General features: G+C 52.4%; 2 protein-coding genes across 3 annotated transcripts; one reads left to right on the plus strand and one right to left on the minus strand.

The window, feature by feature from the left end:
* Positions 1-3: 3 nt before the first annotated feature.
* On the plus strand, positions 4-1,877 carry TMEM147 (transmembrane protein 147). Of its 2 annotated transcripts, XM_003796106.3 has the most exons (7): positions 4-216; positions 289-358; positions 907-966; positions 1,052-1,188; positions 1,305-1,389; positions 1,478-1,599; positions 1,683-1,877. In XM_003796106.3, exons 1-7 carry the CDS (start codon positions 140-142, stop codon positions 1,804-1,806), a joined length of 675 nt encoding a protein of 224 aa, XP_003796154.1. In that variant the 5' UTR covers positions 4-139; the 3' UTR covers positions 1,807-1,877. The 2 variants fall into 2 exon arrangements, with proteins under 2 accessions (XP_003796154.1, XP_012664639.1); XM_012809185.2 differs by lacking the exons at positions 4-216; positions 289-358 and adding an exon at positions 717-740.
* Positions 1,878-5,331: 3,454 nt separating this feature from the next.
* ATP4A (ATPase H+/K+ transporting alpha subunit) lies at positions 5,332-18,506 on the minus strand. Its single transcript, XM_003796085.2, has 22 exons — positions 18,490-18,506; positions 18,264-18,404; positions 18,093-18,152; positions 17,591-17,794; positions 16,139-16,252; positions 15,692-15,944; positions 15,145-15,413; positions 14,014-14,212; positions 13,740-13,849; positions 13,525-13,659; positions 12,905-13,097; positions 11,482-11,657; positions 10,268-10,404; positions 10,030-10,180; positions 9,777-9,945; positions 9,535-9,689; positions 8,317-8,440; positions 7,835-7,980; positions 6,477-6,610; positions 5,709-5,810; positions 5,525-5,616; positions 5,332-5,360 (listed from the first exon to the last, which is right to left on the minus strand). Exons 1-22 carry the CDS (start codon positions 18,499-18,501, stop codon positions 5,332-5,334), a joined length of 3,105 nt encoding a protein of 1,034 aa, XP_003796133.1. The 5' UTR covers positions 18,502-18,506.
* Positions 18,507-24,012: the final 5,506 nt, after the last annotated feature.

The raw sequence follows: 24,012 nt of genomic DNA on the forward strand, positions 1-24,012 counted from the left end.
CAGGAGGCAGTGCGCGGGCCTTGGCCACTCAGGTGGGCGCCAGGCCCCGGCTCTGGTGAGAGCGCGGGCTGTGCAGAGTCCGGTACCTGGAGACGCTTCCTCGCGACCCCCGCGCCGGCGGGACCGGGCGGCCGGCATTATGACCCTGTTTCACTTTGGGAACTGCTTCGCCCTCGCCTACTTCCCCTACTTCATCACGTACAAGTGCAGCGGCCTGTGAGTGCGGGGAGGGCGCGGGGCGGAGTGGGCGCGGGGCCCGGGCCGACCCCTCACTGCCCGCTTCTCCAGGTCTGAGTACAACGCCTTCTGGAAATGCGTCCAGGCCGGAGTCACCTACCTCTTTGTGCAGCTGTGCAAGGTGAGGGCCTCTGGACCCCACGTGTCTGGCCCCTAGTCTCTACAGACCCGAGGGCCCGCGCTCAGAGCATGTCCCCTGCCGTGGGACCGCCCTCGGGACTTCGCATAAGGACGGCTCCACAATACGTATAGAGGATGGAGTTTTAGAAAGAGTGGAACCTGAGTGGAGGCCTAGAAGCAACTTTTGCATAGCACTTAGTGAAACTGAGAAAACTTCAGCCCTGTGGTTGACTAAGAGGTTTTTTTGGGTATGATTAAGAGTGATAATCAACCCCCAGGTTGTCACACAGTGCTGCTAACTACCGTCCTGCACTTCCAGACCTGACTCAGATTTCCTGTGATCACCACAGAACTCTTGACTCAGGGATCAGGACACCTACCGTGTATTTCCTCCTGTCCTGTAATCTTGCCACCATCTGCTGCTCCCTCTCCCAGATGGGCCCCTAGAACCTCAGTGCCCTGCCCTTCACCTACACACTAACTTCTGACAAAAGACACCTGGTTTATCTTCTATCCTTGAGGTGACCTCTTTCTGCTTTCTGTTCTCAGATGCTGTTCTTGGCCACTTTCTTTCCCACCTGGGAAGGTGGCATCTATGACTTCATTGGGGTGAGTGAAGCAAGGGAGGTGAAGGGAGTGCAGGAGAGGGGACCCCTGGCCTCTGTGCTTACTTACGCCTCAACCTGACCCACAGGAGTTCATGAAGGCCAGCGTGGATGTGGCGGACCTGATAGGCCTAAACCTTGTCATGTCTCGGAATGCTGGCAAGGGGGAGTACAAGATCATGGTTGCTGCCCTAGGCTGGGCCACCGCTGAGCTCATTATGTCCCGGTGTGTGCAACCTGGAGCCCAGACTCCTGAGAAAGGACATCTGGGTTCCACTGGGTACTGGAGGGCGGGGGCTCAGAGTCTGGGTACTGGAGAATTCCTCTCTTTGCTTTCCTCAGCTGCATCCCGCTCTGGGTCGGAGCCCGGGGCATTGAGTTTGACTGGAAATACATCCAGATGAGCATTGACTCCAACATCAGTCTGGTATGCAGTCCTTCTCTGCCACACACATTGTTTTGCTAATGGCCACACTCCTCTCCCAGGCCCAGAGCAACTTTCTGCCTCCCTCCAGGTCCATTACATCGTTGCATCTGCCCAGGTCTGGATGATAACACGCTATGACTTGTACCATACCTTCCGTCCAGCCGTCCTCCTGCTGATGTTCCTTAGTGTCTACAAGGCCTTTGTCATGGAGTAAGCGGCTCCGGGTTTGAGGCTGGGTCCAAGTGGGGGTGGTTTGTCTGTTCCCCTTCCCTCATTGTTATGTTTCCCCACAGGACCTTTGTCCACCTATGTTCACTGGGCAGCTGGACAGCACTGCTGGCCCGAGCAGTTGTCACAGGCCTGCTAGCCCTCAGCACCTTGGCCCTGTATGTCGCCGTTGTCAACGCACACACCTAGACTTGGTGTCCCAAACATACCTTTTCCCTGTTTTCTCCAGGTTTTAGTGAAGTAAACTATTAGGAAAGTTGTTTCTGCCTCTATCTCTCTTTCCTTTGGGAACTGTTTCATAATACCTTGTCCTCCTGGGTCCCAGATGCCCTCATTCTGGTTTTGGAGCCAGGTGGAGTAGCTGGAAAGCTAGCCTGTCCACTAACTTGTCCTGTGTTTCTGGGTCAATTTCTCAGGCTCCTTATTTTCACAAGGTAGACTGAAGGTTTGAAGCAAATGATAATTGAGCTGCAGCAAAGGCCAGGGCCCTTTAGGGAACAAGTGGTGCAGGGAAGCTAGAACCCAAGAAAAGACTTTTGCAGGAAATCTTCTTCTCACAGCCTTGACCTAGCTCACTCTTACATGGGCTCTTCCCTGGCTGGTTACCTCCCAGGCTCCTGGCCTCAGTCTCCCTCTTTGATCCATCCTCTCTGTGGCAGCCAGGAGCATCTATCTGAAACCCATCTTACTTCATCATCCTCCCCTGCTCTTAACCATTTGTGTGTCCTCATTGCACAGTGGACAGTCTGACCACTTGATCTTTAGTTTGTCCTTGGCCTTTCTGGAGTTGCTTCTTGGAATGGTTTGCCTAGCCAAATTCTTAAGATCATTCAAGCCATAAGGCCACTGTGGAGATTCAGGGCCGTGGGGCAGACCTATGATTCTGAGTTCCTTAGCACTTTGACTCACTCCTTTGGCCTCAGATCAAATCCTGGGTGTCTTCTCAGAGTGGAATACAGAAACTTCTAGAGCCAAACAGAGCACTTGAGCCCACTATTGTCCTGGATATTGTCCTATATGCCACCCCTCTTCAGCCCTTTCTTGGTCCAGTGAGGCCAACTCTCCCTGCCTCTCCCTGAAGGGGATGTGTCTGAAGCAGGGCTTTGAAAGTCATGTTTAAGTGTCACCTTGATGTAAATCCTGTCCACTCAGGAAGATGTTCTCTAACCCTGGTGTTCCCCAGTGAGATCCCCCACAAAGATGCCCCTTCTTCCTATACCAGGCTGTTGAGATCTTGCATGATGTTACTTAATTTTTGGGCCTAGGAAAATACCAAGGACAGCTCTGTTCTGCTTTGCTATGACAGTCATCAAGTTTTCAGAAGGAGCATTTACCCTCAGATTAGGGAGCCACCATCTAGCCCCACCCTTCCTCATCACCCTGAGTAAAGGCAGGGTCCACAGGTCTCTTGGGGTTGGGGAGTGATTGATTACCTTGACTTTGATGTGGAAAGGAAGTAGAGGGGGTGCTCCCCCAGCCCATCTGGGTAGATAGGTAAAGGGGTCATTTTCTCCCACCTTCCCACCCTGTGTCCTGCTTATCCATTTACACATATTTGGACAAGTGCAAGTTGCAGAAATGACCAGCTGCCTGAAATAATTCCAATTTGGTGGTGCTCAGGGGGAGAAACTAGAGTGTTTAAGGCCCAGATAGGAGGAGCACAGGCCAGAGTGATCAGGACTGTGCTGATGAAGCCTGGGCAGTGGTGGGGTGGGATAAGTCAGACTGTAGCAATCAGTGTTGCAATGGGAAAACACAGGTTATAAGCGCCCAGAGAAGTCCTGACCTAGAGGCAGTGTGGGCTCCTCTGAGGCAAGTATATGTGAACTGAAACCTGAAGAATGAGCTAGTGGGGCAGAGAAAAGGAAGGATGAAGGCAGGTATAAGGGTCTTGCAGTCATAGAGAGGGCCTGGCTTTTCCAGGGAACATAACTGGTTGGCAGCAATTCAGGGAGGCTTGTGCAACTGCAGGAGCTGTCAGGGGCCAGATCACAGAAGGCTCTGAAAGCTGGCTGGGGAGTTAACTGGGGGTAGAAAGGAACCTGGAGAGTTCTAGGCAGAGGAAAGAAGCCAGACCTGTCTCTAGGAAGCCCTCCATGACCATTGTATGGAAGAGAGGCATGAGGCCAGGAGACCAGAGCAGAGCTAGCTGGGTTAGGAACAGTGGCCAGAAGCCAAAGAGAGGCACTGGGGATCAGTGGTCAGTGTATTTTTTAATCAACAGGGGGTGCAATGGGGAGATGACAAGGAAGAAGCAAAGAAGTCCAGCTAACAAATTTGGGCTTACTGTTTCCTAGGGAGGGGAAAGCACACAGAGGACTGTGGAGGGGAGCGGGTTTGAGGGAGTAATGCAGAGACCAGTAGGAGTCACCCTAGAACAGTGGTTCTCAACCTTCCTAATGCCACGACCCTTTAATACAGTTCCTCATGTTGTGGTGACCCCCAACCATAAAATTATTTCCGTTGCTACTCCATAACTGTAATTTTGCTACTGTTATGAATTGTAAATATCTGATATGCAGGATGTATTTTCATTGTTACAAAGGGGTCGCAATCCACAAGTTGAGAACCCTCTGCCTTAGATCCACTGGGGGAGGCTGAAGACAGATGGGAGCACCACTGCAGAGAAAAGTGAAGCCATCAGGGGCTTAAGGAGCTTTGGTGAAGAGGAAGGAGAAGCCCAGGACCCAACCAGAGAAACTCCAGAATGGAGAAGAGATCCAGTGTTGTACCTCTGATGCTGAAAATAAAAAGGGTCGGGGGAGAAGGAGAGGCTAGAGGTTGGGAGGGCAGGGGAGTTTTGGTAGTTGAAGGGATTAACTTTTCAGGTGACGGGGAATGCATAAGGGACCTCCAGGAGTTGGTCAGAGACTGACCATTGCCGGGACAAAGAAGTGAACAAGTAGAGTCAGTGGCGACACCTATGAAGGGTGTGGATAGGGGACACTTGATGTGAAAGAGACTTGAACCCTCTTGTGTCACACAGCCTGCAGGAAGGCGAAGGGGTGCTGAGAACAAAGTCCAGAGGTGGCAGTCTGTGTAGAAGAGCAGGTAAAGGCACTCACACTAGAGGGCAACTGTGGTCACATTACAGCTTGCCTATAAGTGCTGTAATCCTAGACCAGGAAATGGGAATCATTTCTCCAAGGAAGGTTTATTGAGTACCTACTATATGCCAGGCTGTGTTCTATCCTAGAGACAAGCCCTGGACAAACAGCCCCTATTTTGTGGGCTTGTAGGAGATCCTGCAGGATCAAAGGTGCTAATGAGAACCGCTTAAGATAGGGCTTGACACCAAATAAAGGCACAGTCAGTGTGAGCCGGCTTTATTACTATTGTGCAGAACACAAGGGTGTTTTTTAGTGAAGAACCTCCAGGCAGCCTTTTGCCTGGGTTGGTGTCCTCTAAGGACAGACACACTACCAGGAGCTGCTGCTCCCTATATTAAAGCCCTAGCACTTCAGATGGGGTTTGTCAAGGCCAGCTCAGAGGACTGTGTCCAGGGACTACTTCTCCAAGATAGTAGAGACCTTGGGGATAGGGAAGAGAAATGGGTCCCTGCAAGGCTGGGATGCCATGGGCTAAAGATGTGGACACAAGTGGGGCTAGAATTCTTGATGGTGCGTATGTTTCGGTTGCTGTCCAGAGGGTCCCATGAGCCACGCCCCCACCTGGCTGTGGTGGATGCAGAGATGGTAGAAGGCAGCCATTCCTCTAGTAGTAGAGTTCCTGGTCCCACCAGCCTGGACGAGAGAGGAAGGAGACTCAGTGCTGGAGCAGGGGGAATTCAGTGGCAGTTTGATATGGAGGGTCAAGGGCTTGGAGGTCAAGTGTTGAGGATCAAAGTTTACTGCAGCTGCTCTGAAAATGTTTCAGCCCTCCACCCCCAGTCAGTCTCCACACTCACTCCCTGGGCAACAGCGAACTCCAAGTTTCCGGATCTCATCATAGACGAAGATGAGGAGGCCAAAGGGCATGGGGACCAGCCACCACTGGAACCTGAAGGCACAAGTGAGATGGCAAGGTGAAGGCTATTCCCCAGTCAGTGTCCCATACCCCCACCCCTGTGCTCGCACCTCACAACCCCTCACCGAATAGGCATGAAGTTGAAGATGTTGGGCATTCCAGGGCAGTAGCATAGGAAGCAGCCGATGCAGACCTGGAACACGATGGCAATCACCAGGATCTTATTCCTGGGGGTGGGAAAGGATGGGACAGGCTCAGATTGGCAGGCTTGGGATGAAGATAAGGCCATCAAAAGTTGGAGACCAGATGGAAATCGGGGTATTAGGCCAGGTGTCATCAGCAAGATGTTCTAAACAACTAACCCTGGAGTGGCCTGGGCCTCTCCAACAGTGGGTGGTGGCCCTGTCAGCATCACCCCATTAGTTAGTGAAATATGCAGGAGCCAATGAGAGGCATGTGGTGGGAGCTGTTGAATATAAGAAAATGTTCAGAGGCCAGGCACGGTGGGAAGTTAAAGTGGGAAGATCACTTGAGCTCAGAAGTTTGAGACCAGTCTGAGAAAAAGCAAGACCCCTTCTCTACCAAAAATAGAAAAAAACTAGCTGGGCATTGTGGTGGGCACCTGTAGTCCCAGCTACTCGGGAGGATGAGGCAAGAGGATCGCTTGAGCCCAAGCGACTGAGGTTGCTGTGAGCTATGATGCTGTGGCACTCTACCCAGAGCTACAGAGTAAGACTCTATGGAAAGAAGGAGGGAGGGAGGGGATGGGAGGGAAAGGAAAGGTGCCACATGTAAGCATTTGGAACCAGTATATTGGACACTGGCATTTGGTGGTTGTAGTACTGGGACCAGGGGTTGGAGGGCAGGGTGGAGCAGGACTGGGCTAAGGACACCTGAAGAAGCCCTGCTGGAAGGCAGAGAGGCGGCGCGTCTTGCGGATGAGGACGTCAGCGATCTGGCACATCTCGATGCTGATGAAGAACACAGTGTAGCAGGTGTACTGCTGGTACAGGCGCTGCCCAAATGTCTGCAGCCAGGAGGGAACAAAAGCAGCCTGAGTCTAGACAGAGAGCCTCTGCAGCCGGCTGGCCATGACCCCCTAAATGCTCTTTCTCTTGCATCAGAGGCTGAGGTATGGAGGAGAGGAGACAGGATCTGCCAGGTTTGTGGGACCCCAGAGTGTGAGACCCGGAAACCTCAGCCTAGCAGTGCTTGGCTGACAGTGCCTGAGCAAACCGTAGGCCAGGACAGACTACTTTCATAACAAAAGGAGGGGTGTAGATTTCCTGGGCACCCAAAAGAAGGACCTGGAAAAGGGAGTTGGAATCTTGGGTAGGATTTGCATAGGTCAATGACTCCAGGGACCAGGCAGATGGCAAAAATGAGGGGGCAGGCACTCTGCAGCCCATTTCTTCACTATTAATTTTAATACCAGCCGTGTAGGGAGTACTAGGTATGCTCCTGGTATAAAATGGTTCACCCGTGTTATTTGGGAACCAGATGGAATTCTTCCAAGAACACTATGAGGTAATCAGTGATGCTCAAACTTTAGTATGCATCAGGATCCCAGCAAGGGCTGGTTAAAACAGACTTCCAGGCCTCCCTCCAAACTTTCTAATGCCAGAGATCTAGGATAGGGCTTGGGAACTTGCATTTCAAACAAGTTCTCAGGTGATTGATGCTGCTGGTCTAGGAACAAGCTATAAAAACTACCTACGTAGCCATTTATATTCTTCCCACTTAGCAGGTGAGGAAACAAGAGAGGCACAGCAACTTGCCCCAGGCCACACAGCACCATACCACAAATCCAGGTAGTCTGGCTATAAGGTCTATATTCTTAACCATGATGGTAAAGATTTAAGATGAATATCCTGGTCTATAACTACAGGGCAAACCAACACATCTGCCGGAGCTAGCCTCACTGTGCCCCAAACCTCCATGAAAATGGGCACATGTGTAACATTCTGTGTGAGTGACATGGAAAATAACAGAGTAAGGGCTGGTTCCACACCTGAGATGATGTGTCCTGTCAGAGCAAGGAAAGAACCTGTCTGCAGCTGTGATCATCAGAAGCCAGAGTTTAGAGCTAGAGACAGCGGTGGGAAAGACCCTTTCACACAATTGGCAGAGAGTCTGAGTGTCTGGGGTACTTTGGCTGAACTCACATGTGGAAGAATGAGTAGGTCATATGAGATAGGTGGCACTGGGAAAGAGGGAGCCATGGATGGCACAGGGTGGGGCAGAGGCTCACCCACTCCTGGCCATAGCTGTCCTGCAGATCTTGTAGGTGGTGGTCCTCCCACTGTGGCCGCAGCCCCACACACAGCAGTGGGAACCAGCCCTCCTGGGCCATGGCAGTGAAGTAATCAGTGAAGCCAGCAAATGACTGGATGGCACCTGGGGAGAGGCAAGGAGACACAGGGAGGGACAGGCACATAGGGAGATAGAGACACAAAGTCAGAGATGGGTCCAGATACAGAAGAAGAGAACAGACACACTTCCAAAAGGATGAAAATAGGCAATGACCTAGAGACAGGGTCATGGAGAACAAGGCCAGAGACAAAGCAGGGATACAGAGACCAGAGAGACCATCATAGAGAGGGACACAGAAAACAAAACAGACACAAGATCAAATGCAGACACAGATCTAGAGCCAGCCAGAGCCCAAGGCAGATGAGCAGACCCCCTGAAAACCCCCCAGCAACCAGTCTCCCCGGCCCTGGGGGAACTCACCTATCTGGAAGTAGGAGTAGGCAGCCAGGGGCTCGTTGACCAATCTATCACGCTTCGGATTCCGTGGACGCAGATGCATGATGTCACTCTCAGCCTTCTCATATGCCAGGGACACAGATGGAAACTGACCAGAAACGGAAGGAACCAGGAATGAGGGTTTGCCTGGGCCCCTGTTCCCTACATTCTGGATCCCCTTTCCCCCCATTTACAGGCAAGGAAAGGACTGAGGTGAGGAAGAAGGACCTACAGTGACCACACAGCCATACCTGCCAGGACAGTCTGGGTCCAGCTCTCCCCTGTCAGAGGGTTGGCAAGTCTGGGCCACATGCATCCCGGTGTCCATCATCATAAGAATGTCTGCTTTTACCTCCACTATCATGTGTTCGCTCACTTGCTCGCTGGCTCAGTCTCTCTCCCTGCCTCCCTCCTCCTCCTTCTCTGTCTCTGTATTTTTACACCATGGTCTCTGGGGCACTCTGGTCTTAGTCTATTTCTTTCTCTCTTTCCCCCTCTCTCCCTTACTTTGTTTCTTTGTCTCTGTCTCCAGTCTCTTTCTCTATGTCTCTGTCTCTTTGTCTCTGTCTCTGTGTCTGTCTCTCTCTGGTTCCCCATGTCAGCCCCCCTCTGTTTGTGACTACAGAGTGACAGCAGAGCATGCTGATTGAAAGCAGAGGCTCTGGGACACCTCACTGCCTGGGCCAAATCAGAGCCATGCCACTTATTTGCCGCATGACTTTAGGCAAGCCACTCAACCTGCCTGTGCTCAGCGAGCCCATCAGTAAAATGGGATTGATAATAGTAAAACCCTTATCACAGGTGTGAGGATAAAGTTAAGTAAATTAACGTGTGCCTGCCCCAGAGTAAGTGCTATGTAAGTGTTGTTGAATAAATCTGTCACCACAGCCACACATTTGGCTGAATTCATAGCTGTATCTGTGGCTCTTCCCTGTCTGTCCACCTTGGAGTCTATCGGAGGGTGCTTATTTGCCCATGTCTGTTCAGGGCTGTCTATGACAGCACCTGAGCATCTCCTGAGTGTGCCTGTCTGTAGGTCTGTCTGTGTCTACCTGCCTGCCCACCTGTGTGCCCACTTCTGGCTGGCTTTTGTACATATATGTCTTGTCTGTGTCACTCTATGCCCAGGAATGTCTGTGGCAGCCTCTACCCAGCCTGTCAGTCGGTGGGCATGTGGGTGGGGCTCTGGGGCTGGGGACTCACGATGTCCGTGCAGAGCTCTATGAAGAGGATGGTGATGCAGCCGAGTGGCAGGGGCACACTGACAGTGATGTAAATGAGGTAGGGTGTCAGTTCAGGGATGTTCTTGGTCAGTGTGTAGGCAATGGACTTCTTCAGGTTGTCAAAGATGAGTCGGCCTGTGAGGATACAGCGGGCACCTTAGCCTCACAGCCCATATCCTCCTATGCCCACACTGCCTGCCCCTTCCCTGGCCTGGCCCAGACCCTGCTCCACTCCTGTCACAATGGAGGCGAAGTTGTCATCCAGCAGGATCATGTCGGCTGCATTTTTGGCAGCATCTGAGCCAGCAATGCCCATGGCTACTCCAATGTCTGCCTTCTTCAGGGCTGGGGAGTCATTCACACCATCCCCTGTGACAGCCACAATTGCACCCTGCAGGCAGTGGAGACAGGCGGGTGGACATTGAGTAAGAGGCCAGCCCAGCACATCTGTCCCCCTTCATCAACAGGGTCTCACCAGTCGCTGGCAGCTCTCCACAATGACCAGTTTCTGCTGGGGACTGGTGCGAGCAAACACCATCTCAGGGTGGGTGCGCAGTGCCTCAACCAGCTCTGATGGGTCCATGTCCTTCAGCTGCATACCATTGATCACACAGGCACGGGCATCCCTGGTGAGGGAGGTGGGAGGACCTCACTGTGACCTCAGTCTGTGCAAGGTGTGGGGAGAACCCTGGGAAGGGCTGAGGGGAGCTTACTTCCGATTAACCTGCTCCACGGGCACGCGGAGGCGGGCAGCAATGTCCTCCACTGTTTCGCTGCCTTCTGAGATGATGCCCACACTGGCTGCAATGGCCTTGGCTGTGATGGGGTGGTCACCCGTCACCATGATCACCTGTGGGGGGAACCAGCAGACCCTTGACCTCTTCTGTTCAGCCTAATACCCTGTCCTCCCTGTTACATGTCTGCTAATAAACTTGTTCACTTATTTAACCAAGTGTGATCACCAGCTATATGCCTGGGATGCAGCTGGGACAAAACAAAGATTCCTGTCTTTATGGAGCTGACATTCTAGTAGGGAGACAAAATAAAGAAATGAATTATAATGCACATTAAAAGGAGGAGAAAAATAGTAAGCTCCGTGGAGGAAGTGGTGGCTTGATTTCAAGTGTGCCCAGAGAAGGCCTCATTGAGAAGGTGACATTTGAACAGAGACCTGAAAGTGTGAAGGAGTTGGCCACATGGACATCTGGGGAAAAGGTGTTCTGGAAGAGGGAACAGCCTGTGCAAAAGCTCTGAGATGAGAACAAGCCTGAAATGTTTGGAACAGCAGGGAGGACCGAATGACCAAACAGGCCTGAACAAAGGGTAGTGGGCTAAGAACAAGCAGAGAAAGGTAACAAGGCCCAGATTTCACAGGGCCTCAGAGACCACAGGAAAGGCTGGGGCATCACTTGCTCAGCATGAGCTCCCCGCCCTTGTTTTGTCTTTGAGGAACCACCTTTCTGCCCAAGGCCGTTGGTTGAAGGAAAGTCCCTGGGCAAGTAAGCCCAGATCTGGCCAATCGAGGTATCTCGTCCCCCAGCCACAGCAACTGGTTTGGGGATGAACATGGGACCCAGTCCGGTGCTACTACAAAAGAGATACTCTCTTTCTGTGGGGTGGCTAGACGGGGGAGCCGTGAGAGCTGCTGGGGCAGACATGTGTCATCCCTGCCCACCCAGATGGACAGACTGCTTGAGAATAAAGCAAGTAGAGAGAGAAGCAGAGCTGAGACCCTGAGAAAGGCAAATTCCTAATGACACTGAGCTCCTCGATGAAATGAAGCTTCATTCCCCAGAACTGTTTAGTATCATGAACCAATATATTTTGGTTCAAGCCAGTTTCAGGTGAGTTTCTATCACAAGGATCCTCAGCCCCCAGACCTTTCCTCTGCCCTCACCCCTGGCTAGTGCTCTCCCAGGTGGCATACCCGAATGCCTGCTGTGCGGCACTTGAGCACAGCATCAGGGACGGTGGCCCGGGGTGGGTCAATCATTGACACAAGTCCCGCAAAACAGAGCCCACTAGATGGAAAATTCATGGCTTCCACGTCGAAAGCATAGCCAGGTGGGTAGTCCTTCTCATTCAGGTAGAGCTGGCAGAAGCCTGACCAGAAATAAGGAAGTCGGAGAAGAATCCCGGCAGACCCTCCCTCCCCTAGCAGAGCCTGGAAATGAAAATAACCAGGCCCTTTGCACCAAGCACCTATGCATGCCTGACCCTGCTCTGAACCATTCATCCACATTATCTGACTCCATCCTCACAAACGCCCCATGAGGCTCCAATCTGTCTTACAAATGAGGAAACTGAGGCTTAGAAAGGGGACATTTCTTGGTGGAGGAAGTCACATAGCGGGTCACATAGCACGTAAAGTGAAAGATCCAGGATTGGACCACAGATCTGCTTTCCAGGGTCAAGACAGGGGTTAGGGAAATTTATGGGTCAGGACAAAAATTGGAGGCAAGGTGGTCAGAGGTCAGGATAAGAATTGGGGAAACAGGCGGCACCTGTGGCTCAGTGAGTAGGGTGCTGGCCCTGTGTACTGAGGGTGGTGGGTTCAAACCTGGCCCCTGCCAAACTGCAACCAAAAAAAAAAAATAGCCAGGTGTTGTGACAGGCGCCTGTAGTCCCAGCTACTATGGAGGCTGAGGCAACAGAATCACCTAAGCCCAAGAGCTAGAGGTTGCTGTGAGCTATGCTGCCACAGCACTTACTGAGAGTGACAAAGTGAGATTCTACCTCTAAAAAAAAAAAAGAATTGGGGAAACTGGCTTGGTGCCTGTAGCTTGGTAGCTAGGGCGCCAGCCACATACATGGGAGCTGGAGGGTTTGAATCCAGACCAGGCCTGTCAAACAACAACAACTACAACCAAAAAATACAGTGTTGTGGCAGGTGCCTGTGGTCCCAGCTACTAGGGAGGCAGAGGCAAGAGAATCACTTAAGGCCAAGAGTTTGAGGTTGCTGTGAGCTGTGACACCACAGCACTCTACCAAGGGCGACATAGTGAGACTCTGTCTCAAAAAAAAAAAAAAAGAATTGGGGAAACTTGAGTTGACGCAGGAAGTGGGAAAGGTCAAAGGGTCGCAAGGACACTGAAAAGTGGAGGTCACAGAAAGGGCAGATCATCAGTTGGGGCAAGCACTGGACAAGTTAAAGGACCACAGGTCGGGTCAGAATGGGAAAGGTCCAGGTAAGGACAAGTGGGAAGGGACTTGAAGTAGGAATTGAGGAGTCAGGAGTCAAGGGTGAATGTGTGGACTGGGGTAGATCGGCTGTCAGCCGGGAAGTCTGGGCAGGGTCTGTGTTCTCCTCGCACACTGATTTATCTCCTCCCCGGTCCAGGGGACCTCACCGAGCACACGTTCGCCCAGGCCTCCCAGGCTGAGGTAGGCAGTCTGGAAGGCCTCGCGCCACTGCTCGTCCAGCGGCAGCTCCTGGCCCTTGATGAGGATGGAGCTGCAGCGCTCCAGCACGCGCTCGGGGGCGCCCTTCATCACTAGCAGGTGTCGCGGGTCCCTGGGGTCTTCCAGCGTGTGGATGGACAGCTGTGGGCGGGACCACAGAGGGAGAGGCGGGGTATAGGGAGGGATGGGGCACCGGGGAGGGAAAGGTAGGGGTGAAAGAGCCGGCTGGTGTGCTGGACAGGTCTTTGGTAGTGGCTAAGGGTTAGGATGGGGCCAGGCGAGCAGTTAGGGTCCCGTGCGCAGGGACCGCGGTGTTGGGCTGGAGGCGGGGTTCGTTTAGCGTGCTACTCCGCACTCAGGGACTTACGACCGAAAGCCTGCGGAGAGCTGGGCCGTGCAGGGCTGTGGGTGGGGCTTGGATGTGGGCGTGACCTGACCATAGGTGGAGTGGGGCTTGGGGAGCAAGAAGGGGGATCGCACCACCTTGGGCTCGCCCCGAATGTGGGTGGGGCCTGTGGTGGGGACCGAGTTCTTCCGTGGGTGAGGCTGGCAGCTGCCGGCTGCACACCTGGAATTTGTTGGTGGAGTTGAAGGGGATCTCGCAGACTTTGGGAAAGCGGTCGCGGTAGCCCATGGCATTGCCCAGAGTCAGCTCCGAGAACTTGAGCAGCGCCGTCTCGGATGCGTCTCCGATCACTATGCGCTGGGAGCGGGGACAGGTGTCAAGGGCGAACCCGGCTGCAGGAGGTTTCCAGGATCTTCTGGAGTACCCCAGGCTCTCACCTTGGGCACCGGCACTGCGTCCTGGCCGGACTTGAAGGCGGCACGGTTGCACAGGGTGAGCACGCGGCACAGCGCCCGCCACGTCTCCGAGGACTGGTCAAACGTCTGCCCTGGAGCCCAAGCGTCCAGGCTGGGGCCACGAGGGAACTTCACAGACCTGGAGCTAAGCTCCCTCCCAGAACCGCCCAGTCCCCACTAGTGCAAGGCCTTCCTCAGGCTCCCTTCACGTCTCCACCGCCTACCAGACCCGGCCTGTCCCCTCCCAGCCCCACACCTGACTGGTCCTCCGTAGTGTCAGCCGAATGAATGTGGTTGTCAAACCATAGATGGGACACAGTCATGCGGTTCTGAGTGAGGGTCCCTGTCTTGTCTGAGCAGATCACCGAGGTAGAGCCCAGGGTCTCCACTGCTTCCAGGTTCTTGACGACACAATTCTTACTGGCCAGCCGCTTGGCTGTCAAGGACAGGCAGACCTGGGAAGGGTGAGAAATGCAGGCTGGGGACCAGTCCTTGCTTCCTGTCCCACTGCCCTCCTCTCACAGCACTGGGGAATCCTTTACCCCAGCCATAGTGCTGCATATGCCACATTCTCCTGCAAAAAATCAAAACAAACAAAACGATAACAACACAGGCTTTTTCTTGCCTCCAAGCTTGTGTTCAGCCTGAACTTTCTACTTGGGACACCTTCTCCTATCTTCCTATCTGCCCAGATACATGCAGCCAGCCCCCTCTTTGTGCTGTCCCAGAGGTTCTGTAAGTTCTCTTAGCATAATTGAAATGAAAACGAACATTCTGGGCAGCATCTGTGGCTCAGTGAGTAGGGCGCCAGCCACATATACGGAGGGTGGTGGGTTCGAACCCAGCCCCAACCCGGCCCCAGCCAAACTACAACGAAAAATAGCCAGGTGTTGTGGTGGGCACCTGTAGTTGCAGCTACTTGGGAGGCTGAGACGAGAATCTAAACCCAAGAACTGGAGTTTGGGGTGATCTGTGACACCATGGCACTCTACCGAGGGTGACAAAGTGACACTCTGTCTCTAAAAAAAAAAAAAGAAAGAAAGAAACATTCCCTGAGTCACCTCTGGAGCCAGTCTTGGGCCAGTTGCTGGCTGTTGAATGCCTGGTTAAGGGCTAGCTGCCCACAGTAGACCTCAGCCTCCTCCAGCCAAGGATCCAAGGTCCCTGCCTCTCCATCTCTGAACCCCCAGTGTGTGACATGGGCATGGCCCAGAGTAGTGTTGGTGGATCCTGAATGGATGGGTGGATGGATGGGAAGGTAAGTGGTGGATGGGGAGAGGAGGGGGTAAATGGGCAGGTAGGGAGACAATGGGTGGAAGTCTGGGTGAGTGAGCAAACAGATGGACAGGGCTCTCAGCTCCCTGCACCCCCACCTGCCCCCACTCACTGTGACAGTGGCCAGTAGCCCCTCAGGCACATAGGCCACCACAATGGCCATGAAGAAGACCATGGCCCGCAGGAAGGTGTAGCCAATGCACATGGCCACCACAAAAAATGTGGCACCAAAGAGGATGGCCAGGCCTGCGATGATGTCCACAAAATGTTCAATCTCAATGGCAATGGGCGTCTTCTCATTTTCCACTCCCGATGCCAATGACGCGATGCGCCCAATGATGGTGCGATCACCCGTATTCACCACCAGGCCCTGTGCTGTGCCTGCAGTGGGGCCAAGATGATGACTCAGGGCTGGGTGGGCAGCAGTGAGGGTGTGCGACAGCAGCAAGAACTTGAGGAGGGGAAGTCACACCAGACAATGGGGGTAGTTGACCTGGGAAGTGGGTAGCAATAGTGGGGGCCAGAGAGGCAGGCACCCTGGAGAGGTGGTGGTCAGAAGGGGGGAGGTGCTGTGTCCCAGAACGTAGCAGAGGTGGGGCCAGTGGAGGTGGCCATGGGAAGTGTGGTTACGGGGGCAGGCAGGCAGGGGCTTCACTGACCCTCAAGGCACATGGTGGAGAAGAAGGCGATGTTGCGGGTCTCCAGTGGGCTCTCATGTGTACACTCGGGCGAGCGGGTCTGTGGCTCAGACTCTCCTGTCAGCGAGGAGTTGTCCACTTTGCAGCCCTGGGCAGCCAGGATACGGATGTCGGCCGGCACACGGTCCCCACCTTTCATCTCCACCAGGTCGCCCACCACGAGCTGATCTGCATTGATCTGGAACTTGTCCCCATCTCGGATCACAGTTGCTTGCTGTGGGGTGGAAGCACTGGAGTTGAGGTGCTGAGTGTAATGGGGACGTGGGGAGGTGACAGGTAGGGAGAGTTGGGGACCTTTGGGAAGAGATGGAACCCACAGATGAAGGCCAGGTGGGAACTGATGGGAGGAGCCTGCCTGAGTGGGTTTGGGTCTCTGGAATCTGCAGGGGCTGCGGGCTGGAAACCCACCTGGGGCACGAGGTTCTTGAAGCTGGCAATGATGTTGGTGCTCTTGAACTCCTGATAGTAGCCGAAGCAGCCGGTAACCACAACCACAGCGATGAGGGCCAGTGCCAGGTAAAGCTTGGGGAAAGGGAGGCTGGGGTTATGTGAAGGGGCTGGAAGCTGCCTATCTGAGACCACCTGTCTGCTTCCTGGTCCCCTGGTGTTATTGGGGTCACCTCTGTGGCTTTCCACATCCACCGGGAAGCCTCCTGGCTCTGTGGCTCCTGTGCCCGTGTTCTTTATAACCTACATTCACCTGTCATGTATTCACAGTGTTTTGGGTCCCTGAATATAGCCCCTATCCTCTAGCTCCTGACTCCTCAGTCTCCTGTGTCTTGTGCCCCTTGTCACAATGTACTTTGGTCTTTTTTTTTTTTTAAGACAGAGCCTCAAGCTGTCCCCCTGGGTAGAGTGCTGTGGCATCACAGCTCACAGCAACCTCCAACTCCTGGGCTCAAGCGAGTCTCCTGCCTCCTCCTCCCAAGTAGCTGGGACCACAGGCACCCGCCACAACGCCTGGCTATTTTTTGGTTGCATCAGTCATTGTTGTTTGGCGGGCCCGGGCTGGTGTACTTTGGTCTTATGTGCTCCCTTTTCCTGTGGCCCCCAAGTCATGTGTTCCCCACGTCCTCTGTCCTACATGTCCTTGTGTTCTCAGGGCCTGTGTCCCCTGTGCTCATGTTTCATGTTCTGTGTTTTCCACAACCTGTGCCATGCTCTGTGTCCTCTTTGCCCACTAGTTGCTGTGCTCTTGTGTCTCCATTTCCCTGCTGTGGGCTGCAGACCTCATGCTTCACGTTCTGGGTCCTCCACCATCAGTGTCTCCGTGTTCCAAATTCCTAGTCCCTGTGTCCAGTGTCTCCCCATGTCCCTGTACCTCTGAGTCCCCATACTGGGTCACATGTTCTGATTCATAACGCCCCTGTTCAATATCACATGTCCCTGAGTTCCCATGTCCCTTGTTCTGACCGGGTCATGTTTCCAATGTCCCTTTCCTCATCTCCACCTCCTCTTTCCGTGCTTGTTTATCTAATGTCTTATATCTATGTGTTGTGTCCTGAGTCCTGTGGCCTTGTTTCCTATGCCCTGGTATCCAGTGTCTGAGTTCCAATGTCCTCTGTGTCCTTGGTCTGTCCTGTGTCCTCATGTCCTCTGTTTCCCAATCCCATACCTTATATACTATATTTCCAAGTCTCTGTATCTCCACCTATGTCCCCCATATTCGAGATGTATCCTCAACGCCCCTGTGCTCCCTGTGTCCTTGGGTCTTTCCCATATCCCAGCGTCCTCCATGACACATATCTTGGGACTGAGTTTCTATGTCTCTAGATCCCCCATGCTATGTCCCTTTTGTCCTGAGTCCCATGCTTAATGTTCTCTGTCCGCCAGTTCCCTCTTCCCATGTCTGCCACTCACATTGTCATCGGTGGTGAGGTCACCCTCACTGGCCTGGATGGCAAAGGCAATGAGGCAGATGGCAGCAGCCACCCACATGAGGCATTGCAGACCACCCGCCAGCTGCCGCGCAAACTTGACATACTCGGGGGTACCCCGTGGAGGCCGCAGTGCATTGGGCCCATCCCGCAGCAGCAGCTCAGCTGCCAGGCTTGCAGACAGGCCCTGGGGACCAAAGGGGTGGTGTCAGGGCAGGGGCTGGAGGACTTTCCTCTCACGGAGGACAGCCCCTCTGTCCCTGCCTCCCTTTCCATCTGTCTGCTCCTCTTCATTTCTGTTTTTGTCTCTCAATTCTGATTCCTCCCGCCCTCCCTCCTTTGTTTTTCCTCTTCCTTCCCCTTTGTTTCTTTCTCCCTTACCTCCCTCTGCCTCTCTCTGTCTTTCTGTCTCTTTTCATCTGCTTCTCTCCCTCTCTCCTTCCCCACCTCCCCTCTCTACACCCACCGCCCCGGCCCCAGCTCACCTTGGTGGCGCTGGTCTGGTATTTCTGCTCCAGCTCTGCCACTGACAGCTGGTGGTCATTCTGCATGGGTGGGGGCAGGACACTTGCTCTGGGCTCCCACCGGCCCCACCCCCACCCACTGCTTAGTGCCGGGTCCCAGCCCCCGCCCCAGCCCGGGCCCGTGATGCTCACGATCTCCATCTCCTTCTTCATGTTCTCCAGCTTCTCCTTCTTCTTGTCTCCCCCACCACCTGCCTTCTTCTTTTTCATCTTGGCCGCCATGTCCCCACCAGGACCAGGACCCAGCTCCACCGAATAGAGCTCGTAATTCTCCTGGGGACAGGGTGGAGGGAGGTCTCAGATCCCACTGGAATCCCTGACCCCACCTTCCAACCCCCAACCCCTGCGCCCCACTCACTGCCTTCCCCATGGTGCCTGGTGACACTGCCCTCCTTTGCCCAGACAGAGCCTGGGGTCTGGACCAGCCCTGATATACCCAGGGACAGTGGGGGTGGAGCAGAACTGGCCTGATTACAGCTGATTACGGGGCTCCTTGGGGTGACCTCCAGGCCTGAACAGCTCAGACATTCCCTACTGGGCTGTTCCAACCTGCCTAGATCCCACCTCAACCTGCCCCCAATCAGGGAATCCCTGGGAATAGCCACAGTAACGAAAAGAAGAGAAAACATAGGATGTTTGTTTTGTCCCAGGCATTGTGCTAAAAGCTTTTGTATATTTATTTATTTAATCTTACAACCCTTTGGGTATGGACTCCCTTTACAGATCAGGAAACTGAGGCACCGAGGGGTTGAGTAACTTGCCCATGATCCCCAAGCTGAGACATGATCGAGTCAGGACTCAGGGCCAGGCAGGTTAGCTGCAGAGTGCTGTCTATTAGGTCATGTGGCAGGTGAACTGGGGGAGAAGGGTGCTCACAGAAGTCACTGTCATGGCTGTTGCTGCCTGAGTAGGTACCACGGCTGGGTCTTCCCTGGTGCTTTACTTGAATGCCTGGTTTCATTAGCTTATCACAACAGTCCTGTAAAGTTCTGTTCTCTTATTAGCCCCCATTGTACAGATGAGGAAACTGAGGCACAGACAGGGAAAGGACTTGGCATAATGTTGGGAAGACTAAAAATCTGGGGCAGGATACTAGTCCAGGCTTGACCTCAGAGCCTGGCTATACTTTGGTACCCCCCCAAAACATGTCTGAACTTCACAGCAGGAGCACCAAGGATGTGTGGGTTCTATACATGTGTGACCTTATGGGTCCTTGCAATAAACTCCTGTGAAGGCAGCACTATCATTTCTGTTATGAAGAGAGGGAAACCGAGACTGAGAAAGGCTCAAGGGGGGTTCCAGAGACACTCCACAATCTGTGCCCCAATGGGGAAATCAAGGTACAGGGTGGGACGTGCCGAGGGGTCCTGGCGTGAGCTTGATGGCCGGAGACCCCCTTCCAAATCCCTGAGGCAGGGCTCTCTGTGGGCAGCAGGGAGAAGCTGGTCTGGTGGAATGGTGGCCTCCTTGGTATGGTTGTGGCGTGGCCTGAAAGGGTGGACAGGTCTCCAGGGGCAGGAGTGGGTATAACTGATAAGATAATCACCTTGACTACGTCCTTTTCCTCGGGAGCAGGTCACCTGGGAAAGTCAAAGTTCTTGGGCAGCCTGGGCTCCTCCCCACACCCGTCCTCCTAGTCACCCCCACCCTGCTACTGGAAACTCCAAGAGAGGAGGGGGGTCCACAGTCACCCCAGCTGTCCTTGCAGTGGTCCTCTCGCTCGCTGTGTGAGCTTCATTCGGCTCTAAGCCGTGTGTGTAAAACAGCTGGGTCACTCCTATCACAACCCTGAGGGCTTCCCTTCCTACTCCAGATAAACTGCATGACCATTTCTTCAAGATGTGTCCCAGATCACCTCTCCTGCCTCAGTTTCTACTGTGGTTGCAAGGGCATTGGCCTCTTGCTGTGTTTTCTACAGACCAAGGTCATTCCCGCTCCAGGGCTGGGCACTCTTTCTGCCTGGTGCCCTCTTCCTTAGACACCCTGGTGTCTCTCTTGTACCTCCTTCTGGTCTCAGCTCAAATGTTACCTCTTCCGGGCCTTTCCCCTGTAATACAGCACCCCCATCATGTTCCATTCCCTTACCCTGCTTCATTCACACCCATTATTCCAACCTGACATGGTATTTTATTTTCATTCATTTGGTGTCTCTCTTGCCCCACTAGTGAAGGTGGGACTTCATTGTGTTTGCTGCTGGATGCACAGTCCCAGAAGAGTGTACCTCTGACACACAGTAGGTGCTCTGTAAAGACTGTGGCATGTTGGACAAGATCATCAATGGTTGGGAAAGTCGCTAACAAGTCAGGAGCTCAGGGTAGGCCCTCAGGAAGTTGCAGCCTTGGTCCTGGTTAGCAGTCCTCTATTCCCAAAGCATCCAGGGCCTGGGGCAGGTGCAGAGGTCATGTCGGCACAGATTAGGGAACCTCACAAGCAAAGTCACAGACAGAGAGTCAGAGACACTGGAGGCAGATGCTGCTGACCAGACAAGCTGTGCAGAACTCTGCAAAACAGGACTGTCCTTCCCTGGTCTCTTCCTCCTTTTTTCCACACTTACTTCCCATTTCTTAGTTTTATTATTTTATTTTATTTTTCAGCTTTTTTTTTCTTTTTTTAAGAGGCTCATTCTTTTACGCTGGGGAGAGTGCCGTGGGGACATCATAGTTCACAGCAACCTCAAACTTTCTTGGGATTGAGCAAGTCTCTTGCCTCATCCTCCCAGGTAACTGGGACTACAAGAGCCTGCCACCATGCCTGGCTTATTTTTCTATTTTTAGTAGAGACGGGGTCTCCCTATTGCTCAGGCTGGTCTGGAACTCCTGAGCTCAAGCAATCCACCTACCTGGGCCTCCTAGAGTCCTGGGATTGATTACAGGTGTGAGCCACCATGCCTGGCCTAATTTTCAACTTTTTATTTTAAATACTTTAAATCTGGGAGTTGCAGGGATAGTAAAATGAACACCTGCTTACCCTTCACCCAAATTTAATGATTCACTACATTTGTGCTTTCTGGCTAGACAACCAGAGAGATTTTTAAAATATCTTTTGCTGAATCATTTGAGAGTAAGTTGGGGATAGGGTGTTTGTTTATCTGGCCTTTAGGCGTGTGTCTTCTGTGAAAAAGGACATTCTGTTAATGTTCTCTAGACATTCTAGACTATTTGGTCATACTCTAATGACCAAATTCAGGATATTAACATTGATAAGACACTATCACTAATTTAGAGGATTTATTTGAATTTCGCCAGTTTTCCCACTAATCGTCCTTTTCCGAGACCAGGAGCCTTCTCATTTCTCCTTGGCCTTCTCCAATTCTGTGACAATTCATCTTCCCTTGTCTTTCATGACCCTGGCATTTGGGAAGAGTGTTAGTCAGTTGTTTTGTAGATTTCCCTCAGTTTGAATGTGCTGGTGCTTCTTCATAATTAGAAGCAGGTTGCAGACACAAGTCATGTGGACTCTTGCTTGGTATGTGAGTCTATAAACGGTCAGAACAGTCTTTTTTTCAACCTTTTTTATCTCACGGCACACTTGAACCTACAGTTAAACTTCTGCATCACATTTAAATTATGTTGATCAAAAAAAAAAGAGTAAAGAAAAGACTATATAGTGTAAGATTTTCTCAGAAAATAGAACAGTGTTTTTCAAACTTTTTTATCTCACGGCACTCTTGAACCTATACTTAAACTTGTGTGGCACACTTAAATTACGTTGATTCAAAAAAAAAAAGATCAAAAACCAGAATATACTTTTAGTGTGCTATGAAAATAATTTAATTAATGGTCTTTTTTTTGGGAGACAAAGTCTCACTCAGCCACCCTTGAGTACTGTGACATCATAGCTCACAGCAACCTCAAACTCTTGAGTTTAAACGATCTTTTCCTCTTGCCTCAGCCTCCTGGGTAGCTAGGACTGTAGGCGCCTGCCACAATGCCCAGCTATTTTTAGAGGGGGTGTCTTGCTTTTGCTCAGTCTGGTTTCAAACTCCTGAGCTCAAGCCATCCACCAGCCTTGGCCTCCCAGAGTGCCGGGATTACAGGTGTGAGCCACCATGCCTGGCCTAATTAATGATCTTCAAAAATGTTCATAGCACACCTAACACTTCATGGCACACCAGTGTGCAGAGTGGCCCATTGGTTGAAAATTACTACTTTAAGGTGGCGCCTCTGGCTCAGTGAGTAGGGTGCCAGCCCCATATACCGAGGGTGGCGGGTTCAAACCCCAGCCCTGGACAAACTGCAAAAAAAAAAAAAAAAAAAAATAGCCGGGTGTGGTGGCAGGTACCTGTAGTCGCAGCTACTTGGGAGGCTGAGGCAAGAGAATTGCCTAAGCCCAAGAGGTGGAGGTCGCTGTGAGAGGCCACCGCACTCTCCCAAGAGTGACAAAGTGAGACTCTGTCAAGAAAGAAAGGAAGAAAGAGAGAGAGAGAGAAAGAAAGAAAGAAAGAAAGAAAGAAAGAAAGAAAGAAAGAAAGAAAGAAAGAAAGAAAGAAAGAAAGAAAGGAAGGAGGAAAGAAAGAAAGAGAGAAAGAAAGAAAGACAATTACCACTTTAGAATTCAGCCCACTCTAGGCTTTTGTTTTTCAAAACCCTTGTTTCAGAACCTTAGCATATGCATTTTCCTCTGCCTCCTTGCTATGCCAACTGCTCTCCTCTTTCCCTTTACAGCAAATGTTTCTTCCTCCAAGAAACCTTCTTGGACTACCCACCCAGCTGGGCCAGGCCCTTCCCTGGGCTTCCACAGACCCTTGTGTTCCCCCATCCCAGTCCCAACCAGTCTGACCCGTAATTTCTCCATCACAACCCTGACCACTCTGACCTGTCCCAGTTTGGTAGGAAAAACTCATCTAGGTATAAGCCCAGGCAAAGAATTTATGACCAAAACCCCAGTGGCAATTACAGCAACAACAAAAACAAAGAAATAAGATTTGATGAAACTAAAAAGCTTCTGCACAGCTAAAGAAATAATCAGCAGAGCAAATAGACAACCTACAGAACGGTAGAAAATACTCTCTAACTGTACATCTGATAAAGGGCTAAGATGCAGAATCTGTAAAAAACTCAGGTAGATCAGCAAGAAAAAAATTGATGATATTTCATCTCTCTTCCAAATGAGGGCGTGATCCAGAAAGCCTCAGTCACCACCCACTGTCCTGCATCACCCAGCCCAGGGCCAGCCAGAGCTGGCCTCAGGGAAGTGTTTGCTGAGTGTAAGAACTCGCTGTGACATGACTTTTAGTATATATTTGCGTCTCCCTGATAAGATAGCGGACTCAGCAGTGCCCTTCACCTCCTGGGCAGGTCACCCCAGCCCTCCAGACCCTGGGAAGATGGAAGTGAGGGGCTGGGCAGGCAGGGACTTGCTTCTGTCTCCTCCTAAGGTCAGGCATGGGAACAGGGGCTGGGCCAAGAAGGGTGGGACAAGGTCTAGCCCCCAACCTGGCTAAGCTGAAAGCCAGGCCTCCTGCATCTGCTACTCCCCCACAATTGTCCAGCCGCCCTGGGTATAGAGCTCTGGGCCTGGGTATAGAGCTCTCTGCTTCTTTAGAAAATTGCCAAGCTCTCCTTGCTCTGGGATCTAAAGTCATATCCAGAATGCAACCATCTCTCCCTTTTCCTCTGCTCCTACCCTGGTCCAACCTCCATGCTTTACTGCCTGGACACCCACAAAAACCTCCTCCCTGGTTTCCCTCCTCTTGTCCCTGATCCCACAGCTGTTCCCACACTCGGCCAGCAGGAGCCTGCCAACACTAATTCAGGCCAGGGGCTGCCTGTCTGAGAGCCTTCCCTTGGCCACCACCCCTCAAGACTGAAGTCCTCACCTTGGCTCCTGCCTCCTCGCTGAGCTCCCCTCCTCCCACTCTCCCCAGTTTCCTTCTGTTCCA

The sequence above is a fragment of the Otolemur garnettii genome, unplaced genomic scaffold (assembly GCF_000181295.1).
Source record: "Otolemur garnettii isolate 467f Iridium unplaced genomic scaffold, OtoGar3 scaffold00100, whole genome shotgun sequence".
NCBI classification, from domain to species: domain Eukaryota; kingdom Metazoa; phylum Chordata; class Mammalia; order Primates; family Galagidae; genus Otolemur; species Otolemur garnettii.